At 38.0% G+C, this 18684-nt stretch overlaps 3 protein-coding genes across 8 annotated transcripts; 2 read left to right on the top strand and 1 right to left on the bottom strand.

The window, feature by feature from the left end:
- The first annotated feature begins 4977 nt into the window (after positions 1-4977).
- LOC120071555 (acyl carrier protein 4, chloroplastic-like) lies at positions 4978-6030 on the top strand. Its single transcript, XM_039023884.1, has 4 exons — positions 4978-5186; positions 5315-5386; positions 5465-5587; positions 5696-6030. Exons 1-4 carry the CDS (start codon positions 5106-5108, stop codon positions 5822-5824), a joined length of 405 nt encoding a protein of 134 aa, XP_038879812.1. The 5' UTR covers positions 4978-5105; the 3' UTR covers positions 5825-6030.
- A 1461-nt stretch (positions 6031-7491) lies between these two features.
- On the top strand, positions 7492-16035 carry LOC120072319 (serine carboxypeptidase-like 45). Of its 5 annotated transcripts, none has more exons than XM_039024782.1 (10): positions 7495-7936; positions 8028-8129; positions 8227-8322; positions 8548-8640; positions 8736-8824; positions 8905-9186; positions 9252-9376; positions 9467-9559; positions 9680-9797; positions 9887-16035. In XM_039024782.1, exons 1-10 carry the CDS (start codon positions 7684-7686, stop codon positions 10034-10036), a joined length of 1401 nt encoding a protein of 466 aa, XP_038880710.1. In that variant the 5' UTR covers positions 7495-7683; the 3' UTR covers positions 10037-16035. The 5 variants fall into 5 exon arrangements, with proteins under 5 accessions (XP_038880708.1, XP_038880707.1, XP_038880709.1 ...); XM_039024783.1 differs by having other exon boundaries at positions 7497-7936; positions 8745-8824; XM_039024780.1 differs by having other exon boundaries at positions 7492-7936; positions 8230-8322; positions 9680-16035.
- LOC120072320 lies at positions 15817-17372 on the bottom strand. 2 transcript variants are annotated; one of them, XM_039024785.1, is made up of 5 exons: positions 17134-17372; positions 16790-16970; positions 16641-16699; positions 16185-16302; positions 15817-16089 (listed from the first exon to the last, which is right to left on the bottom strand). In XM_039024785.1, exons 2-5 carry the CDS (start codon positions 16945-16947, stop codon positions 16011-16013), a joined length of 414 nt encoding a protein of 137 aa, XP_038880713.1. In that variant the 5' UTR covers positions 16948-16970; positions 17134-17372; the 3' UTR covers positions 15817-16010. The 2 variants fall into 2 exon arrangements, with proteins under 2 accessions (XP_038880713.1, XP_038880712.1); XM_039024784.1 differs by having other exon boundaries at positions 16790-16974; positions 17134-17368.
- Positions 17373-18684: the final 1312 nt, after the last annotated feature.

Genomic DNA, 18684 nt, shown 5'->3' with positions numbered 1-18684 from the left:
GGAAGATGTTAATGGGGTATAGTGTATGCCCTAGTTTATTGTATTTTATATTTTATTTATATGTACATTAGGCTCCCTAAGCTTTAGAACAAGTGGGAGATTGTTGGGATTGGTGTTCTAAATCTCTTGTATTCTGTAGTTTGTAAACATTGTATAAACAAATTGTTGTTTTATGAGCATACACTCAATCCAATAAACTAATATCCTAGGTTATTTGATGTAATTTAAACAAGTATGTAGGGACATATAGGTGGATCTTGTTTAAATAATAACCTAAATGGTTTGGAGTAGATGGATAAGGCTGGGTATCTTATCCTGGTGACACTACAGATATGGCCCGCTTTGTAAATTTTACAAGTGTTGTAAAGTGCTATAAATGATCTGATCATAATCATTCATGCAAAGACATGTGAGCGGAAGTATCCTTTATAAAGAGTTTGCATATGACTAGATCATGAAATGATCAGTCTTATTATATAACGTCGTTAATAATAAAGACTTACATTTCACCAGGATGACCATAGGTGACATGACCTGAATCCTAAGTGACTTGTGAACTCCTCCCTATAAAGGCGGTCTTTTGATTTGTATGGGTGAGAGTGGCCAAATTATCAACTCAAAATTCCTACCGTTCTGGGGATTCGTTCGATTGGGAGCTGGGAACACAACTACAGAAAACGAAATTCACTCCTTCCCTAATATCGAGGCAAGTAGATAAATTGCTCTCTTAAGGGCTGATTTCAGATTTTGAACAATGTAGCCACACCTTCTCTTGGCCCGAGAGAGGCTTGGTCATAGTTGGACTATGACTTATTGTTCATTAGAGGAATCAGTGGTACTTAAGGAATTAGATGTAACTATAGGGGCAAAATGGTAATTTTGGTCCAACTGTACTTACGAGCAATTTGTGAAGGGTCATCGTACTATTGACTGGTTGTATCCAATGGATACAGAAATATATCTGTAGTGTGAATAGCAGTTATTGGTCTTTAGTGGAATGACAGGCAGTTAATGGATGTTGGATAATTTAATTAAAGAGTTTAATTAATTATCCCAGTACCATGGAGCTTCATTCTATAGGTCATAAGGTCCTCTCTGTAACTCAACAGGGATTTAATTGAGAACTAATTTTGGAGTAAAGTAATTGAGAAAAAATAATTATATATGATATAATTATTTAAATTAATTATATGTGATATAATTAATATAATGTATTAGATACATTGCAATATAAAGTATTTTGAGAGGAATTTAAATATGATTCAAATACTAATTATATGAATGAGATTCATAAAATTAAATTTAATATAAATATGACTTATGTTAAATATCATAAATAGTTTAGAGGAATTAAAATATTTAAGTATGATTTGAATATTAATTATATGGATGATATTCATATAATTGAATTTAACATAAAATGATTTATATTAAATGTCATGTATTATTGACAGAAAATAAAACTATAAGTTATGTTGTATTTGATACAATATAAAACTATAGGTTATGCGTTATATTTGATATAACATATAGTATATATATATATAATAAGGTGATTATTATATATATGTTATTTAAATTTAATTTAATTTTTTAATTTAATTAAAGGGAGGGAGTTACAACTTCCTCCCCTAATTCTCTCAGGAAAACGTGCAGTGTGGGAGTTGGAGAAAAGGAAATCGTCTTCTTCCATTTTTTGTGGAACTGGAAAGAAAAAAAAAAGAAAAAAAAAAGAGAGAATTCTCTCTGGTCTCACTCCCAATCACACAAAAAAGAAAAGTTCTTCTCCTCCTTTTCATCCTCTTTTCCATCTTCCAAAAATTCAAGCAAAGCCTACAACTATTGCTTGAATTCTTAATCCAAGAGAAAACAAATGGTTCTCAAGTGGTAGTACGCAATTGGGATTTCGATTTGGAGATCAAGATCCAGGACGAAGGATTCGTGATCCAGATCGAGGGAATTACGCAAAGAAGGTGTTCTTCAAGAGTACGTTGTTATCTTCCCTAATCTATTCCAAAAAAACATGTTGTAGTTTATGTTTTATAATGCATAATTTTTTGTTTCTATTATGTAATTTTACAATTTTGTGAAAAAGAAAATTTGGGAACGATCCCCGCTTCCTAAAACCTTCAATGATTTCCTTTCAATATTAACACTATAGTTTATATGAGAGAATAATAAACTATAAGTTTTATTATATGTGATGTAATATAAACTATAGGTTATATGTTATATATGATATAAAATATGGTTGGTTGATTATTTATATATAATAAAGTTAGTTATTATATATAAATTATTTAAGATTCAAATTAATTTTATTTAAATTGAATTTCGAATTTTCAATGAATTTTAGGAGGGAGATTTAGTTTTATAACTCCCCCTCTCCCCTTGAATCTCTCAACTTTTATCATGAACAAATTCATAGAGAGGTGATTATCTTTCCACCACCTACATTTTCTCCAAACACACGGTGCTTTGTAAAAATTCTCTAAAATTCTCTCAAACAAAAATTCTTCTCCCTTCTCCTAAAGTTAACCACTAAAGTCCACAACTCTCAGACGATTCTCATCCTAGAGAATAACAACGAAGCCTCGTGGTGGAAACAAACGAAATTTCATTTTGTTACAGTTGAATTGTTGTGTTAGAAGAGTTCTTGACATTGTTGTGAAAGAAGAGGAAGCATGAAGATTACGACTCTTCAAGGGTGAGTCTTTCAATTCCCTATTTCCTTTGTATATCACAATAGATAGCATGCTTAAATTGAATGTTGTTTATCGTTTGTTTTCATCCTCTAAGAGACACAATTGTATTTAATGCTTTCGCTATGGGTATTCAAAAACCTTCACTCCTAAAGTTTCTTGGTGAAACTCTCTTCAAGGTAGTTGTTTTATGCTTTGATTATGCTTCTCATGTGTCCACAATAGTGTTCACATATCTTTTTAGGCATCTAAAACACCTTCTATGGGTCCAACTTAGTCATTCTATAGACTAATTCACTTTGATGAGTTAAGCCTACTTATGTGTTGTTAAACACTTAATCAAATCTTAACTATAGGTCCAGTACATACTTACTATGCGTTCAGATGTATGTTTTGTTGTGATTGATGTCCTAAATCTCATGGTCATGTAGTTTGTAATTGTATTTGTACAAACTTATTATTTATCTAATAAGTTGTCAATTTTATTTGATATTTGGTTACATTAACCCAAGAACCAATAAACTAAGATCCAATGTTATTAGATGTAACTTAAACATGTATGTGGATACATACAAGTGGATCATATTTAAGTGATAACTTAACTAGTCTATAGTAGATGGATAAGATTGGTTACTTTATCCATGTGACACTACGGATATGGTACGATTTGTAGTTGTTATAATTGTTGTAAAGTACTACAAATGATCTGATTCTGATCATTCATTTGGAGACATGTGAGTGGGATATCCTATACAAAGAGTTTGACCAGACCACAAAATGAATAGTCTCTCTTTAACACCGTTACCAGAAGAGTTTTTCATTTCACTAGGATGACCATAGGTGACTTGACCTAAATCCTAAGTGAGTTGTGAACTTCTGCTAATAAGTGCGGTCCTTTGATTTGTATGGATGAGAGTGGCTAGATTCACCGACTCAATAAGTCTACCATTTTGGGGATTTGTCTAGTTTGGGAGCTGGGAACACAACTACACAAGAAGAAATTCACTCCTTCCCTATTGTTAAGGTAAGTAGATAAATTATTTCCTTAAAGGCTGATTCCGGGACTTAAACAATGTGACGCCACATCCTATCCTGGCTCGAGAGAGGTTTGGTTATAGTCAGACTATATCTAATTGTTCATTAGAGGGATCAATGGTACTTAAGAAGTTAGATTTAACTATATGGGTAAAATATTAATTTTGATCCAGCTATACTTATCGAGCAATTTGTAAATAGTTAACACATTGTTAATTGATTATATCTAATGGACACAGAAATATATCTATAGTACGAAAAGTGCAATTGTCGGTTGTGACCGACAGTTAATGAAGGTTGATTAATTTAATTAAAGAGTTTAATTAATAAATCAAGTATCATTGAAACTTTAGGTCATTAATGTTTCATTGTTAGCTCAATAAGGATTAAAGAGAATCAAATTAATTTAGATTAATTTGAATTGTTCAAGTTAATTAAAGAGAATTAATTATATAAGATATAATGTAAATAATGTATATGATATATTATAATATAAAGTTCTATTGAGAGAAAAAACACACACGCGCACACATTTTGTAGAGCGGGCACACACACATTTTAGAGTATAGAACCAATATAGTTTGGGGAGCGGACAAGTTTTAAAGTGGTTATACTTTATAATCCTTCAGATATTCATAATTTTTTAAAAATAAATAAAAGAACATTAGATAGAGAGTTTTGTAGGAATGAATGAGAGAGAAAAATAGTTGAAATTTCAATCCAATAAATGATTATTAGAGGAGAGGAGACAGAAATAAAAATTTTGAAAGAGGGCAAGTGAGTGTGAGTGTGGACAATGTGTAGATAGGATTTGATAAAAGGGACGCGCGCATGCACGCACACACATGCACACACCAAGTTGTGGATTGTTATGTCATGTTTCACAATATAAAAGGTTTGCTTATTTACATTTTTGTGGGTCCACTAGAATTGAGTGTTATATTTTAGAGTATAGAACCAATATAGTTTGTGGAGCGGACAAGTTCTAAAGTGGTTAACTAAATACTTTATAATCCTTCATATGATCATAATTTTTTTTAAAATAAATAAAACAACATTAGAGAGAGAGTTTTGCAGGACTGAATGAGAGAGAAAAATAGTTGAAATTTGAATCCAATGAAAGATTAAGGAGAGGAGATAGAAATAGAAATTTTGGAAGAGGGCAGGTGAGTGTGTGGGGCAAATGTGTAGATAGGATTTGATAAAATGGATGGAGGGAGAAGAAATGTCCGCCACTCATTACTCATTTCCATTGAGCGCTCCAAACCAACAAAACTGCTCTATCCATCCAATCCATTCCTAATTCCTCCATCTCCTCCTTGCCTTGTAATACCATCCAACTCACTCTCTGTTAGTGTTAGGTGTGTAATGGTAATGGCTTCTATTTCAGCTACTTCCCTCAGATTCTGCATGCCTCTCAACCAACCTACCAAGATGAACCACAACCAGGTATTCTCCCTATCTATTAATGTATTCTATTCTATTGTAAGTACAATTCCCAAGGGCCTAGCCTAAACCTAAATGATATTTATATCATTAATTTAATTGTATGCTGCTGCTGGCACTTGCACTGGCAGCTTCTCAGAACAAGCTCCATTGGCCGGGGATTGCTCAACAATAATGCTTTCCACCTTCGTGTCTCTTGTGCGGTAACTAAGTTTCCCATTTTCATTATTTGAACTTTATCAATTGACAGACTTTGGAACTTAATTAAGTGTATGGAACAGGCCAAACCAGAGACAGTGGATAAAGTGTGTTCAATTGTGAGGAAACAATTGGCTTTGCCTGAATCCTCAGAGCTCACCCCTGAATCCAAGTTCGCAGCTCTTGGTGCTGACTCCCTCGACACAGTACGTCTTATATCCTTCTTCACTTTTCTTTTAAGATTCTGTTCATTGTTCCATTTGACAAAATCAAATATATAATATATATATATATACTTTTTGGCATGCCCACAGGTGGAGATTATTATGACCTTAGAGGAAGAATTTAGCATCAACATCGAAGAGGATAACGCTCAGAACATAACCACAGTGCAAGAAGCTGCCGATTTGATTGAGGACCTTGTTGTTAAACAGCAATCTTAAATCACTATAGGCTTTTAGTATGTTAAAGTTGTATTATTCCAAGAGGCAGATGATAAGAAGAGTTTAGTAGGTTAGGATGTTCTTTTTTCCTCAAATGTTTTTCTTGAGCAAATTAATGTGCTTCTACTCCAACTTATAAGTTACAAATTTATAATCCAATATGAATGTTTTCTGCTCTCTAAACGGGGAGAGGATCGATCAGTCTATTTCATGCATTGCAGTGGTGGATAACCACAGTACTACTATCAAATTTCTTTTAAAAATAAAGTTGTTGACCTTTTCTCTCGGAAAGGGAAGAAAAAAAACCAATGGAAAGAGATGGTTTTTCAACACTACTTTTATACTAATTATAATCTATGATTAAGTGGGCCATCTACTGAGAAATAAGTAACCCATTTTAATGGGGGTTTGTTTTCTTTTATAAAAAAATACGCGTAGAGTGTCTTTGAGGTTAAGCGAGTTGCATAATGGGAAGCATGGTTTTGAAAATGATTCCTGTCATCCCTTTGTATTATGGTTGTTGGTTTATTTGGATACCGCCATAATTTATGCAAAGCAGGGGAACCCCACTGGCTCTGCCCTGGCCTCACACACCTCAACCTTTTCAGCAGTGGTCCAAAGGCCTATCTCCATCCATCTAAATCATTCAAAGATGGTTTCATTTGGATCCTTGAGTTTCCGTTGCTTCATATTGAAGATGATTTCAATTAGATCTTTGTGTTCCATTGCTTCATATGTTTATTAAAAGGAGGAAACAAAAAAAATAATAAAAATAATAAAAATAAATAAAGGAAATGCAGACATGGTATCTCACCTAATTAGTACAAATAGGCATGTTATGAAATGAAGCGAGGGAGAGAGAGCGGCAGAGGCCCCATTACCATTGGTACTCATAAACTAAAAACCAGGATTTGACAACGCATAATGGGGAACATGTGGTTTAAGCATGTGCATTTGTGTACAAATACTTAATCATGACAATAATTAGTTCAAGGGTGCCTTTTTCGCATAGGCTCCCGGAAAAAAAAAATCTTTCCCACAAGAAAACACAGAAAGTTTAACGAGTGAATATGAAAAGTTACGGTTGCAGGCTGACTTACATTGAAAACTTCAGGATTATCTTATTTGAAGGACCGACAAAATCTTTTCACAGATTTCTGGGACAGATTTTAGCTGTTTCTGATATAACTTTAGTTTAAACCAGACGTATTCACTGCGAATAATGCTTTGAAATCCTTCATAACCTTTTTGGTTGTTGTAGAGAACTGAACGCCTTTCCTTAGTTAAAATCATTTGAAATCTGGGATTGAACTTATTCTTTGCTGCAGAATACAGCAGATGTACAAAAAATGAACTCGAAAAACTTAAAAGTAACCCCTGAGATTCGGTCAAGATTCTTCAAAATCCCCCAAGAGTCTGTCAGAAAATCATACCAAAATGAAAGAGCTGAAACTTGTCTTACAAGAACTAGGAAGTGGTTGTGTAAAACCACTTGACATTATTATACGCCACTCTCACCTTTTACTCAACAGTAAAAAAAAGAATGCCAGACACTGGCAGTGGATACTTTTTGTTGTTGTCAAGGAACAGAAGATAGGGAACCATCATTACAGTACTTTCAGGGATCTGAATTTTGATAAAGCAGCCTTATATTCTATTTGTTTTTTCATTTTCGAAAAATACAATCTTTTATGTTTTGGGTGTCACAAAATGGATTACTTCTATTCTATATCAGGCCTGCCAAGTATGATGGCGATTTAAATATAAGATTGCCTGCTATGTGTATTTCTCCACTAAGCACAAGCAGCCGCAGCACTTTGTATAGGTCCTTGCCTTAGTTGTCTCTCACTGCCTAAACCATGCTTTCTTCAACAAGGAAGACCATGGCAATGGCTGCTCTTATTTTTCATCTTTTCATTCACAAGGAGGTCGACTCCTTTCATGCTCATTCTGACAAGATTATTAGTCTTCCAGGGCAGCCCCCTGTGGAGTTTCATCAGTTTTCAGGTTATATTCATGTAGATGACCAAAAGCACAGAGCACTGTTTTACTACTTCGTTGAAGCAGAAATTGACCCTGCTTCCAAGCCTTTGGTTCTCTGGCTGAATGGAGGTTTGCTTCACTCTTACCTACTTCAATATTATAGTAGGTAGGTAATTTCCGGCTGAATGGAACTTTTTTTTTTTTTGGTAATCTTTTGCAGGGCCTGGTTGTTCTTCCCTAGGAGTTGGGGCATTCTCAGAAAATGGACCATTTAGGCCAAACGGGGAGGTTTTAGAGAAAAATGAATATAGCTGGAACCGAGGTATTAGTTTCTTTATCAATTACACCATTTTCTTCATAGTTTTGGATGTTATATAGCTGCTGATCAGTAAAGGCAAGTTCAAATTCGATAATTTCAGTAGCAAACATGCTGTACTTAGAGACGCCCGCAGGAGTTGGGTTCTCTTATGCTAATGGTACCGCTTCTCATGGGGCAATGGATGATAAAGCCACAGGTATTGTTGCATACCTTCTATTCAAGGAAGATCAATATTGATTTTGCTAAGAAATTGCTGAGCATAGTGCTCATGTTTTTAAAGTATCTTTCTACTTGTTAAACACTTGGCACTGCCACAAACAACCTGATTTTTTATAATGGTAGAAAAGAAGAACAAATCATGTTTCATTTTTGTCTTTTATTCTTGTTTCAAACCTATGTTTTTGCGTGTTGGTGTCTTCAGCAAAAGACAATCTCATATTCTTGCAAAGGTGGTTCAATCAGTTCCCTCATTACAAGCATAGAGATCTATTTCTAACAGGGGAAAGCTATGCAGGTAAAACCAGATAAACGTCTTTCTTTGATCATCTTCCTATCTCTCTTATAATGGAAACCCAGGGAAAAAAAAAAGAGACCGAATCATTTTCCTAGTTATACCAGGTCATTACATTCCTCAGCTGGCAAGGCTTATGACTGAATTGGACAGGAAGGAGAAGTTATTTAATCTGAAGGGAATTGCAGTAAGTTTTGTTTTATGTGAAAAAGAAAAGGCTGCAGGTGTTTGATACGTAAAGTAAGGGTGGGTCACTCATAATTGCAGCTAGGGAATCCGGTTTTAGAGTATGCGACAGACTTCAATTCAAGGGCAGAATTCTTTTGGTCACATGGATTAATATCAGACTCCACTTACAGATTGTTCACTGCTGCTTGTAACTATTCCCGATATGTTAGTGAGTACTACAGAGACTCAGTCTCGGGGGTTTGTTTGCACGTGATGACCCAAGTCAACAGAGAAACCAGTAAATTCGTGGACAAATATGACGTTACTCTTGATGTCTGTATTCCTTCAGTGCTCTCGCAGATTAAGTATTTAAGCCCACAGGTACAAAATAGTCCTCTTTTTCAAATATTAAACTAGTGATGTTTAAGGATTGCTTAATCTGGCAGCATGTGCGAGAGAGGATAGATGTTTGCATTGAAGATGAAACTGTTAAATATCTGAACCGAGAGGATGTGAGAAAGGCTCTTCATGCCCGTCTTGTCGGAGTGCACAAGTGGGCTGTTTGCAGCGAGTAACTCAACTGTGCTTCGTCTTTGTATTACATTATTGTAACTGTAAGGCCCTTCTTATTACTGTTGTTTGACATGACTTATCACACCAGAGTTCTGGACTATGAGCTTCTCAACCTGGAAATTCCAACCATCTCCATTGTTGGGTCACTTGTCAAAGCGGGCATACGAATCTTGATTTACAGGTACGTGGGTGAAATCTAATTTATATTCCCTTATCAAAACCATAAATCAGATGGATGGTGGATCTCAATAGTCAATACAACGCCAACGCCTATCTTTCTTATATCATTTTCTGTTGCCAGTGGAGATCAGGATTCGGTAATTCCATTGATGGGTAGTCGCTTGCTGGTTCATAGGTTGGCAACAGAGCTGGGTCTTAACACTAGTGTTCCATACGGTGCCTGGTTCCAGGGAAAGCAGGTAAGTCTGCTATTTGTCCTCATTTCGAATTCCACAATTCAATTGAGCATTTTTCTCTCTCTCTCCCTCTCTCTCTCTCTCTCTCTCAGGTCGCAGGTTGGACCCAAGTTTATGGCAATATCCTTTCGTTTGCAACCATTCGAGGTGCCTCTCATGAAGCTCCATTCTCTCAACCTCAACGGTCACTTATACTATTCAAGTCGTTTCTGGATAACAGGCCTCCACCACATGTTCTGTGATGCAGATTTAATGTATAAGTGAAAACCTCATACATGCTTGGCAATGAAAAACTACCAATTTGCAATTCACTACTTACTCTTTAACTCTGATTCCTCTACATAAAATGTTGACAATGTGCTAAATTAACTGATACTTGGAAGCTACAATATCCAAATCGCATAAGGTCAAAAGTTCACTCCTCGGATGCCTCGCTAACCAAGTAACCATCCTTAAAAGCACATTTCCTGGTTCTCCACCTTCAACAGTTTTACATAACCTCCTACATTCAGTACAACTGTTGAGGGCAGTCTGTCACGCCCCACAAAAAGTCCCTAAAATTTTCACAAAAAGTTTCCTAGCATCAATCAAGGGGAGCCTTGGAGCCCTGTAAAGTCCAAAAGGAGGCAGGCTTTGACACGCACGCGCCCAATGCCAAGCGTGCACCCCAGTCGCCTCGCACGTGGGTCCCAAGCACGCACGCCTCTGCTGGACGCCATCCACACGGCCCTATCAATGTGCACACGTGGCCATGTGCACATGTTCACCCGATGCTCAGCAAATGTCCTAGACGTCTCGCCCATATCCTAGGCGAGCCTGGAAGCTTCTAGAGAACGCTGGACAGTACCAGTGCCCACACCAAGAGCCCAGACGGCCCGAGACAGGCCTGGAAGACCATAGATGGAGCTAGGGCACGTGAGAAGGGTCTAGACAGTGCTAGCGATCACTAGACAGACCCAGACACGTCTGGAAAGCTCTAGATAGACCCAGACACCTCTAGAAGACTCTAGAACGTGTTGGATGAGTCTGGACAAGGCAGTGATGGTCAAGGATGGGAAGATGCTGAAAGAGTCCGAAAATGTTTAGAACACTCTAAAAGGCCTAGTATGTACTTAGATGCTTGTAAAAAGGCTTAGTATGGCCCAAGACATGTCAAAAGGGCTCTAGAAAGAGCCACAACTAACCTCCCTATGTCGGTTTAAGGCCCTAGGTCAATGAGGGCACCCTTATAAATAGCCCATTTGTACAATCATCGGTTGTAAGCTCAAGCAATACAACATCCATTCTTCCAAACTCTCGTGCCTACTCTTTCCTTGTCCTTTACAATTTTTCTCGTGCCATAGCATAATTAAAACCTCTTTAAGGCTTACTTGGAGTGTCTTAGCTACTGAGTTCACCCAAGTGCAGCACGATTGGTTGTTGCAAACAATAACCACGTGACAGGTGGTATCAGAGCAACAGTTTTGAGACCTAGGTACCTCTTCACACCCTTGTTGCGCATGTGGCAACTAAGGAATCACCAATTGAACACGTCATCGAGAGCCCCATCACTCGAGGACGTAAGGAACATCACTCCTCAACCAAGTGCTCAAAATCAAAAGGTCCGACAATAAGAGAGCACGGTGATGCTTGCCTTACCAACCTTGAGCAAGGTTTGAAAGATGTTTAGCTCACTGTTGGTAGGCTAAGCGACAATTATGATGGGTTAGTCCAAGAGAATGCTAAGAACACCTCGGCAGCCCAAGATATGATCGAGGAGCTTGGACAAACATTCAAGAGGGAGATCAGCGCCCTAACAACCAAGGTGGCTGACTTTCGAAAGTTCGTCGAAGGTAAGATCAACAAACTTTACACTGAAATAAATAATGTTCGAGCCGAATATAGGGCACCTTGAAATGCTAGTGGCCTAACCTCCACTAGCAATACTCCCGCTGCATCCAGTGCATCCGGCCTTAAGGTGCCCAAGTCGGACACCTATAATGGCACTCCTAATGCCGCGATGGTAAAAAATTTCTTGCGTGGGCTCGAGCAATACTTTGAAGTTCTAGGGGTGTTTGATGATAATGCACGAATAAGCAACGCACCGACGTTCCTATGTGATGCTGCCCAATTATGGTGGCGAAGGAAACATGCTGAACATGAATGAGGGTTATGTAATATCAGTACGTGGGAACAATTCAAAATGGAGCTTTGAAAGCACTTTGTCCCTCATAATGCCGATGTGGAGGTACGGGGCAAATCGAGACGACTAAGGCACACCGGTAGCATCCTTGACTATGTCAAGGAGTTTACCACCCTCATGCTTGAGATAGACGATCTTTCTGAAAAGGATGCCCTCATCCACTTTAACGATGGCTTGAAGGATTGGGCTAGGGTAGAGCTGGATAGGAGAAATGTCCAGACACTTGACGATACTATTGCTAAGTGCTTGTTGATTACTCCTCTCAAAGCAATGGGAAGAATCCTAGTCCAAGTAAAAGTGAGGGAAACAAGGCACACCAACGAAAAGATCATCACAAGAAGGATGGGGAGAGCTCAAAGGCCTTCCACAAGCATAAGAAGCCCCACAATGGGAATAAAGGTCGGTCCTCTAAACCTCCTAAACCATGCTTTATTTGTGATGGGCCCCATCGAACAAGAGATTGTCCAAATCGAAAAGCTATGAATGCCCTCGTGGCTAAGCTTAACAAAAGAAATTAAGATGCGAGGGAGTCTGAAGCCATAATGGGGTCGCTCCAACAACTGGCTACCCTTCCAAAGAGCCTTTCCTAAAACGAAGGAAAAGATAGTGGTCTACTCTATGCCGATGCATCATTGAATTAGAAGGCTGTGACGAACATGCTCGATACTGGTGCCACACATAATTTCATGGATGAACAAGAGACTTGGCCTGAGCTTCAAAAAAGAACATGGAACCATCAAGACTGTCAACTCGGGAGCCAAGCCTATAAGGGGCATAGCCAAGAACGTCCTAGCCAAGGTCGGTGACTAGCAAGGTACGCTAGACTTTACTGTTGTGCCCATGGATGACTTCAAAATAGTCCTTGGTCTAGCATTCTTTCATAGTGCCTTGGCCTTTCCTATTCCTTTCTCGAAGTCCCTGGTAATATTAGATGAACATATGTTCCGAGTGGTCCCCTTGAGGAGTAAGGAGAGATCCGCCAATATGATCTTTGGCTTACAATTCAAAAGAGGGATCTCAAAGAGTCAAAACTACATGATAGCTTCGGCAAGGGACCTTCGAGATGAGGAAGAAGAAAGCCCGAGCCAACCTCCTGTGTCGACATGCATATAAGAAGTCCTTGATGAATACAAGGATGTAATGCCCACCGAGCTGCCCAAGAAATTGCCACAAGACATGAGGTAAACCACGAGATAGAGTTGGAGCCAGGCACAAGGCCTCCAGCCATGGACCCCTATTGCATGGCCCCACCAGAGCTTGAGGAGTTGAAGAAACAGTTAAAAGATTTACTTGATGCAGGTTATATTCAACCCTCAAAAGCACCCTATGGTGCCCCGGTGCTCTTTCAAAAGAAGAAAGATGGTTCCTATGTATCGATTATAGGCACTCAACAAGATCACTGTCAAGAACAAATACCCAATACCCTTGATAGTAGATCTCTTTGACCAACTTGATAAGGCTCGGTACTTCAGCAAGATAGACCTACGGTCAAGATACTACCAGGTGAAGATCAAAGTGGGAGACGAAGCCAAGACCACGTGCATGACACGGTACGATGCCTATGAGTTCCTAGTCATGCCATTTGGTCTGATCAATGCGCCAGCCACCTTCTGCACACTTATGAACAAGTTGTTCCACCCATTCTTAGATCGCTTCGTGGTGGTTTACTTGGATGATATTGTGATGTACAGTCAAACCCTTGAGGAACATGTGCAGCACCTGAAACAGGTCTTCCATGTACTCCGCGACAACAAGCTATACATCAATAGGGAAAAATGTCCATTTGCTCAGCTGGGGGTGGAATTTCTTGGACATTGGATAAAAGATGGGAAGCTGATGATGGACATAGCCAAGGTACGTGCCATACAAGAATGGAAACCTCCTACTAAGATACCTGAGTTGCATTCCTTTTTGGGCTTTGTAAATTACTATAGACGGTTCATCAAGGGTTATTCGATCATAACTGCCCCCCCTTACCAATCTGTTGAAAAAGAATCAACCTTGGGATCAGTCAAGAAGAGTGCCAAAAAGTCTCTGAATACCTCAGAGAAGCTGTTTCATAGGAACTAGTCATGATACTTCCAGACTACTCCAAACCCTTTGAGGTGCATACTGATGCATCTGACTATGCCATTGGTGTCGTATTAATGCAAGAAGGGCACTTAGTTGCATATGAAAGTCACAAGCTGAATGAGATAGAGCGGCGCTATACTGTCCAAGAGAAAGAGATGACGTCCAAGAGAAGGAGATGACGGCTATCATTCATTGCTTGTGAACTTGGAGGCACTATCTACTTGGATGTCAATTCACTGTGTTGACCGATAACATTGCCACAAGGCACAAGCTACTTTCAAATACAAAAGAAATTGACACCAAAACGGGCTCGATGGTAAGACTTCTTGGCAGAATTTGACTACAAGCTTAAGTATAAACTAGGACGGGCCAACGTAGTAGCTGATGCACTCAGCTGTAAAGCTGAGCTTGCTCCTCTTACCAGCATGCCCACAACCAACTTCCTTGATAGAATCAAGGAAGGGATGGATCGAGATGCCATGGCTAAAAGCCTACTCAGACTGCTGTAGTAATGGAGTTTGAAAAGAAGATTGATGAAATATTGGTAGATCGGAAGATAAGAAAGAGAGGAGTCCCAAGTTAGACATAATACTTGGTGAAATGGCAGGGCTTGCCAGAGAGCGAAGCTAGCTGGGAACGAGAAGACTTGTTGTGGCAATTCGAGGATGACATCAGGAGATATCGGGAGAATAGTGCAATGGGAACATTGCGAAATTAAGTGGGGGAAGGTGTCACGCCCCGCAAGAAGTCCCTAAAATTTTCACAAAAAGCTCCCTAGCATTAGCCAAGGGGGAGCCTTGGGGCACCGTAAAGTCCAAGAGGAACGCAGGCTTTGACACGCACGCATGCCATGCCAGGTGCGCACCCCAGTCGCCTCGTGCAGAGGTCCCTGCACGTGTGGCCCTATCAATGGCGCGCGCGTTCGCTCGATGCTCAGCGAATGTCCTAGACGTCTCGCCATGTCCTAGGCAAGCCTAGAAGCTTCTAGAGAACGTTGGACAGTACCAGCGCCCATGCCAAGCACCCAGACGGCCTGAGACAAGCCTGGAAGGCCATAGATGGAGCTGGTGCACGCGAGAAGGGTCTAGACAGAGCTAGCGATCGTTAGACAGACCCGGACACGTCTAGAAAGCTCTAGACAGACCCGAACACCTATGGAAGAGTCTAGAACATGTTGGATGAGTCTGGACAAGGCAGTGACGGTCAAGGATGGGAAGGTGCTGGGAGAGTCCGAAAATGTCTGGAACACTCTAAAAGGCCCTAATATGTACTTAGATGCTTGTAGAAAGGCTTAGTATGGCCCAAGAAATGTCGAGAAGGCTCTAGAAAGAGCCACAACCGAGCTCCCTAGGTCGGTGGGGAGGCCCCATTTGTACAATCATCGATTGTAAGCTCAAGCAATATAACATCCATTCTCCCAAACTCTCGTGCCTACTCTTTCCTTGTCCCTTTCAATTTCTCTCGTGCCATAGCATAATTAAAACCTCTTTTAGGCTTACTTGGAGTGTCTTAGCTACTGAGTTCACCCAAATGCCACACGATTGGTTGTTGCAAACAATAACCACGTGACAGGTCGCTTAGAAATGTGTCTAACACTTATGGCTGAATAACCGAACCTAAAAGCACATCAGTCCATGAAAGAACTAGTTAAACAAAATCTTCCAAAATATAACCATCCCAAAGTCAGTCTACCCCAAAGCCACATCCAGAGGTCCATAAATTAGGTAAGGCACACGGCTATTACACTGGGTGCAAAGAAGCATAATCAATAAATAATTGAATATATATATATATCATATAATATTGCAAAGCTTAAACAAATGATGCTAAGCCCCGGTCATTGATAGTGGATAGTGGATGGAAAAAATACATATAATATTTAAATCAATATAAAACAGCCTCGTGAAGAAAATGAGCTAACAAATGATGCTAAGCCCCGGTCATTGAGCAAGCCACTCGATCTAGAAGACGCTATTCAGGTACAAGTATAAACCTACAAGTGCCACGATTCCCACTGCAGCAGCAATAGGCAGCACCTTCCTATACCATTTTACATGATATCAATCAGACTGAGCAAACAATCATTAAAATCTATGGTCATTTATAAAAATAGTAATTTGATTTTTCCGTCTTACCCAATAGCTTCATCTTTCTGGATCTCCGCCTTTCTCGCCTTCCTCACATCAAATTCGTTAGCGTTTTTAGTCACAGATTGCTCATAAGGTCTAAATCTTCGCTTAGGAGCACCACAGACTGCCAAGACATGATAAAATTTATATTAGATTTCAATTTCTTTATTGAGTTGGAGCAGAATGTAAATGATTTGAAGTTGGTTTCAGTTACATGAAGAGAATTGTATGTTGTAGAAGTTCTATTTGTTTGGTTCTTGCAGATATTATGTTTTAAGTTTTCAGTTTAAAATAATAGCAGGAACTTAACTGTGTTAAAAATAAAGGCGACCCAACGTCAACAGTAAACTAATTGGTCCGATTGGTTTGAAGAAAGAAGGTGGGATGAGTGGGATTACAAACAAGAAACAAAAAAAAACACAGGTCAATATAGTGGAAGCCAGAGAAAGGGAAGCAAATTACCAGGACAGAAATACTTATCAGGCAATTTGTCAAAAGGAGTTCTATCGTTGTAAATGTACCTACATATTCGTCGAACAGAGAGGTTTAGAAGGATGTTGGAAATGAAGATGTGGTAAATTAGGGTGAAAGGCAGAGATAGGAAGTGATACCCGCAATCACGGCAGATATAGGCTTGTTTGGAAGCGACGCGCATGGAGAACTTGGGGGCGGCAGCAGCAGCAGCAGAGGTTTGCGTCGGAATCTTACGTAAAGGAGAGATGAAGGAGGATTTCAAAGATAAGCGGTTGGAGGTAGAGCCCGAGAACATGGAGTTCCTATCAGCGCCGCCGTCTTCCTTAAAGAAATGATAATCAATTATAAAAATATATTAAAACGAAGGAAGCAAGGGTTGAGCAGAGCGGGAAGTAGGAACCAAAGAGCAATGCAATGCAATGGAAGTGGAAGTGTAAATTAAGTGTGAAGAAAAGAATGTGAAGGGGAAAACGTGGTTAACCTTGGAAAGTGGCTTCGATGGTAAGTGGAAGCTGAGAGAAGAAGCTGAAACGGAAGCCATTGAAGGAAGAAGGCAAAGCACAGAGAGAACCAGCTAAACTCACTGAGAGAATGGGTGAATAGTGAATGCAAACTATATGAGTGGCGGACAATCAATCAATCTTCCTAACCATTTTGATCTAATCCTATCTCTCCACACTCCTCACCCTCTTCAAACTTACACTACCATCCATTCCCATTTTCAACATCCAACAAATTCATGTTCTTCTACTCTCTATTTTATGTATTTTTTTTCCCTCTCCTTTTTATTAGTCTTAGAGAGTTTTTTTTTTTTTTTTTTTTTTTAATGATTTGAGTCAATTTATCCCTCTTTCTTTTTCCAATTTATCTTTGAAGATTAAGCATAGATCAACTCATGCATTCTCGATCAAGAGATATAGATTAATAGAAGTGACTAAAATTTTTGAATAATCAATCTATACAAATAATTTTTTTACTAGCCATAATTCGATTAGTTCAGACTTAAGGTATTTGAAGCGCTGAATTGGTTATTATAATAGGTGGTGATAATTATTAATATTTAGATACAAACTACTTTAACGAGGATTACAATAGTTTGTGTCTAGAGTATAAACTATTTTTATTTGAATATAAAATAGTAAGCACTATAGTCAAGAAGAAAATAAACAATAGAGTGAAAAATAATAAATATTGTAACTGATAATAACATTGTAGCAAAGAGAGTTTTGAAATAATATTTACCATATTTAATTGTAGGTTATAAATAGTATTACATGGTAACAAATAATAAATATCGTAGTAAAAAGAATTTTGAAATAGTATTTATTATACTTAATTGTAGGTTATAAATAATTATAACAAATAATAAATATTAGAGTAAAGAAAATTTTAAAATAGTATTTACTATACTTAATTATAAGTTATAAATAATTATATACACCATTTTTATATTTGTTGTCCCATACATGGAGTGAGCTATAATAACTCATTCCCACCAATTTGTAGTTGGTGTCCTAAATGACTTCTATATTCTTGAACTAAAATGCTAGACTTGATTCTCCATCTCACTTGTTGAAAAAGAAGAAAAAGAAAACTTAATACAAATTAACTATACAAGTAAATTATATCGTTGCTTTAAAGTCTAAACTGAATTTAAAAATAATAATAATAATAATAATAAATAAACAAACAATTTATATAACTAGTTTGATTTAATTTGGTTCATTATCTTTCACTAGGATATCATATTTACCTCATTGACGCTCAAGGACACAGTTTCTCGTTTTCAGTGCATTTTCAACGTGTATATGCAATTGAAAGGAAAATGATACGTATTCGTTTTAGTTAAAATATCATTTTCATCCTTATATTTTAAATTTATTCAATTTTAATTATATGCTTTCAAATGTTAATTAATTTTTTTTCAAAATTTATTAAATAATATTATTATTATTATACATTTTATAAAATACATAATATGAATATTTAAACAAAATTAGAGTAATAAGGGTAATAAATGATAATAGATTTT

The sequence above is a fragment of the Benincasa hispida genome, chromosome 2, assembly GCF_009727055.1.
Source record: "Benincasa hispida cultivar B227 chromosome 2, ASM972705v1, whole genome shotgun sequence".
Classification (NCBI taxonomy): domain Eukaryota; kingdom Viridiplantae; phylum Streptophyta; class Magnoliopsida; order Cucurbitales; family Cucurbitaceae; genus Benincasa; species Benincasa hispida.
Note: the sequence above shows the minus strand (reverse complement) of the source record. Positions and strands in the feature narration are given on the sequence as shown.

Excerpts from the sequence above, each read along its gene's own strand:
- LOC120071555 (XM_039023884.1), top strand. The coding sequence starts at position 5,106 with ATGGTAATGGCTTCTATTTCAGCTACTTCCCTCAGATTCTGCATGCCT. Across the intron at positions 5,187-5,314 it reads CCAAGATGAACCACAACCAG|CTTCTCAGAACAAGCTCCAT; the intron begins GTATTCTCCCTA and ends TTGCACTGGCAG. Across the intron at positions 5,387-5,464 it reads ACCTTCGTGTCTCTTGTGCG|GCCAAACCAGAGACAGTGGA; the intron begins GTAACTAAGTTT and ends TGTATGGAACAG.
- LOC120072319 (XM_039024779.1), top strand. The coding sequence starts at position 7,684 with ATGCTTTCTTCAACAAGGAAGACCATGGCAATGGCTGCTCTTATTTTT. Across the intron at positions 9,377-9,466 it reads AAGTGGGCTGTTTGCAGCGA|AGTTCTGGACTATGAGCTTC; the intron begins GTAACTCAACTG and ends TTATCACACCAG. Across the intron at positions 9,560-9,679 it reads ATACGAATCTTGATTTACAG|TGGAGATCAGGATTCGGTAA; the intron begins GTACGTGGGTGA and ends TTCTGTTGCCAG.
- LOC120072320 (XM_039024784.1), bottom strand. The coding sequence starts at position 17,193 with ATGGCTTCCGTTTCAGCTTCTTCTCTCAGCTTCCACTTACCATCGAAG. Across the intron at positions 16,303-16,640 it reads TGATAAGTATTTCTGTCCTG|TCTGTGGTGCTCCTAAGCGA; the intron begins GTAATTTGCTTC and ends ATGTCTTGGCAG. Across the intron at positions 16,090-16,184 it reads CAGAAAGATGAAGCTATTGG|GAAGGTGCTGCCTATTGCTG; the intron begins GTAAGACGGAAA and ends AAAATGGTATAG.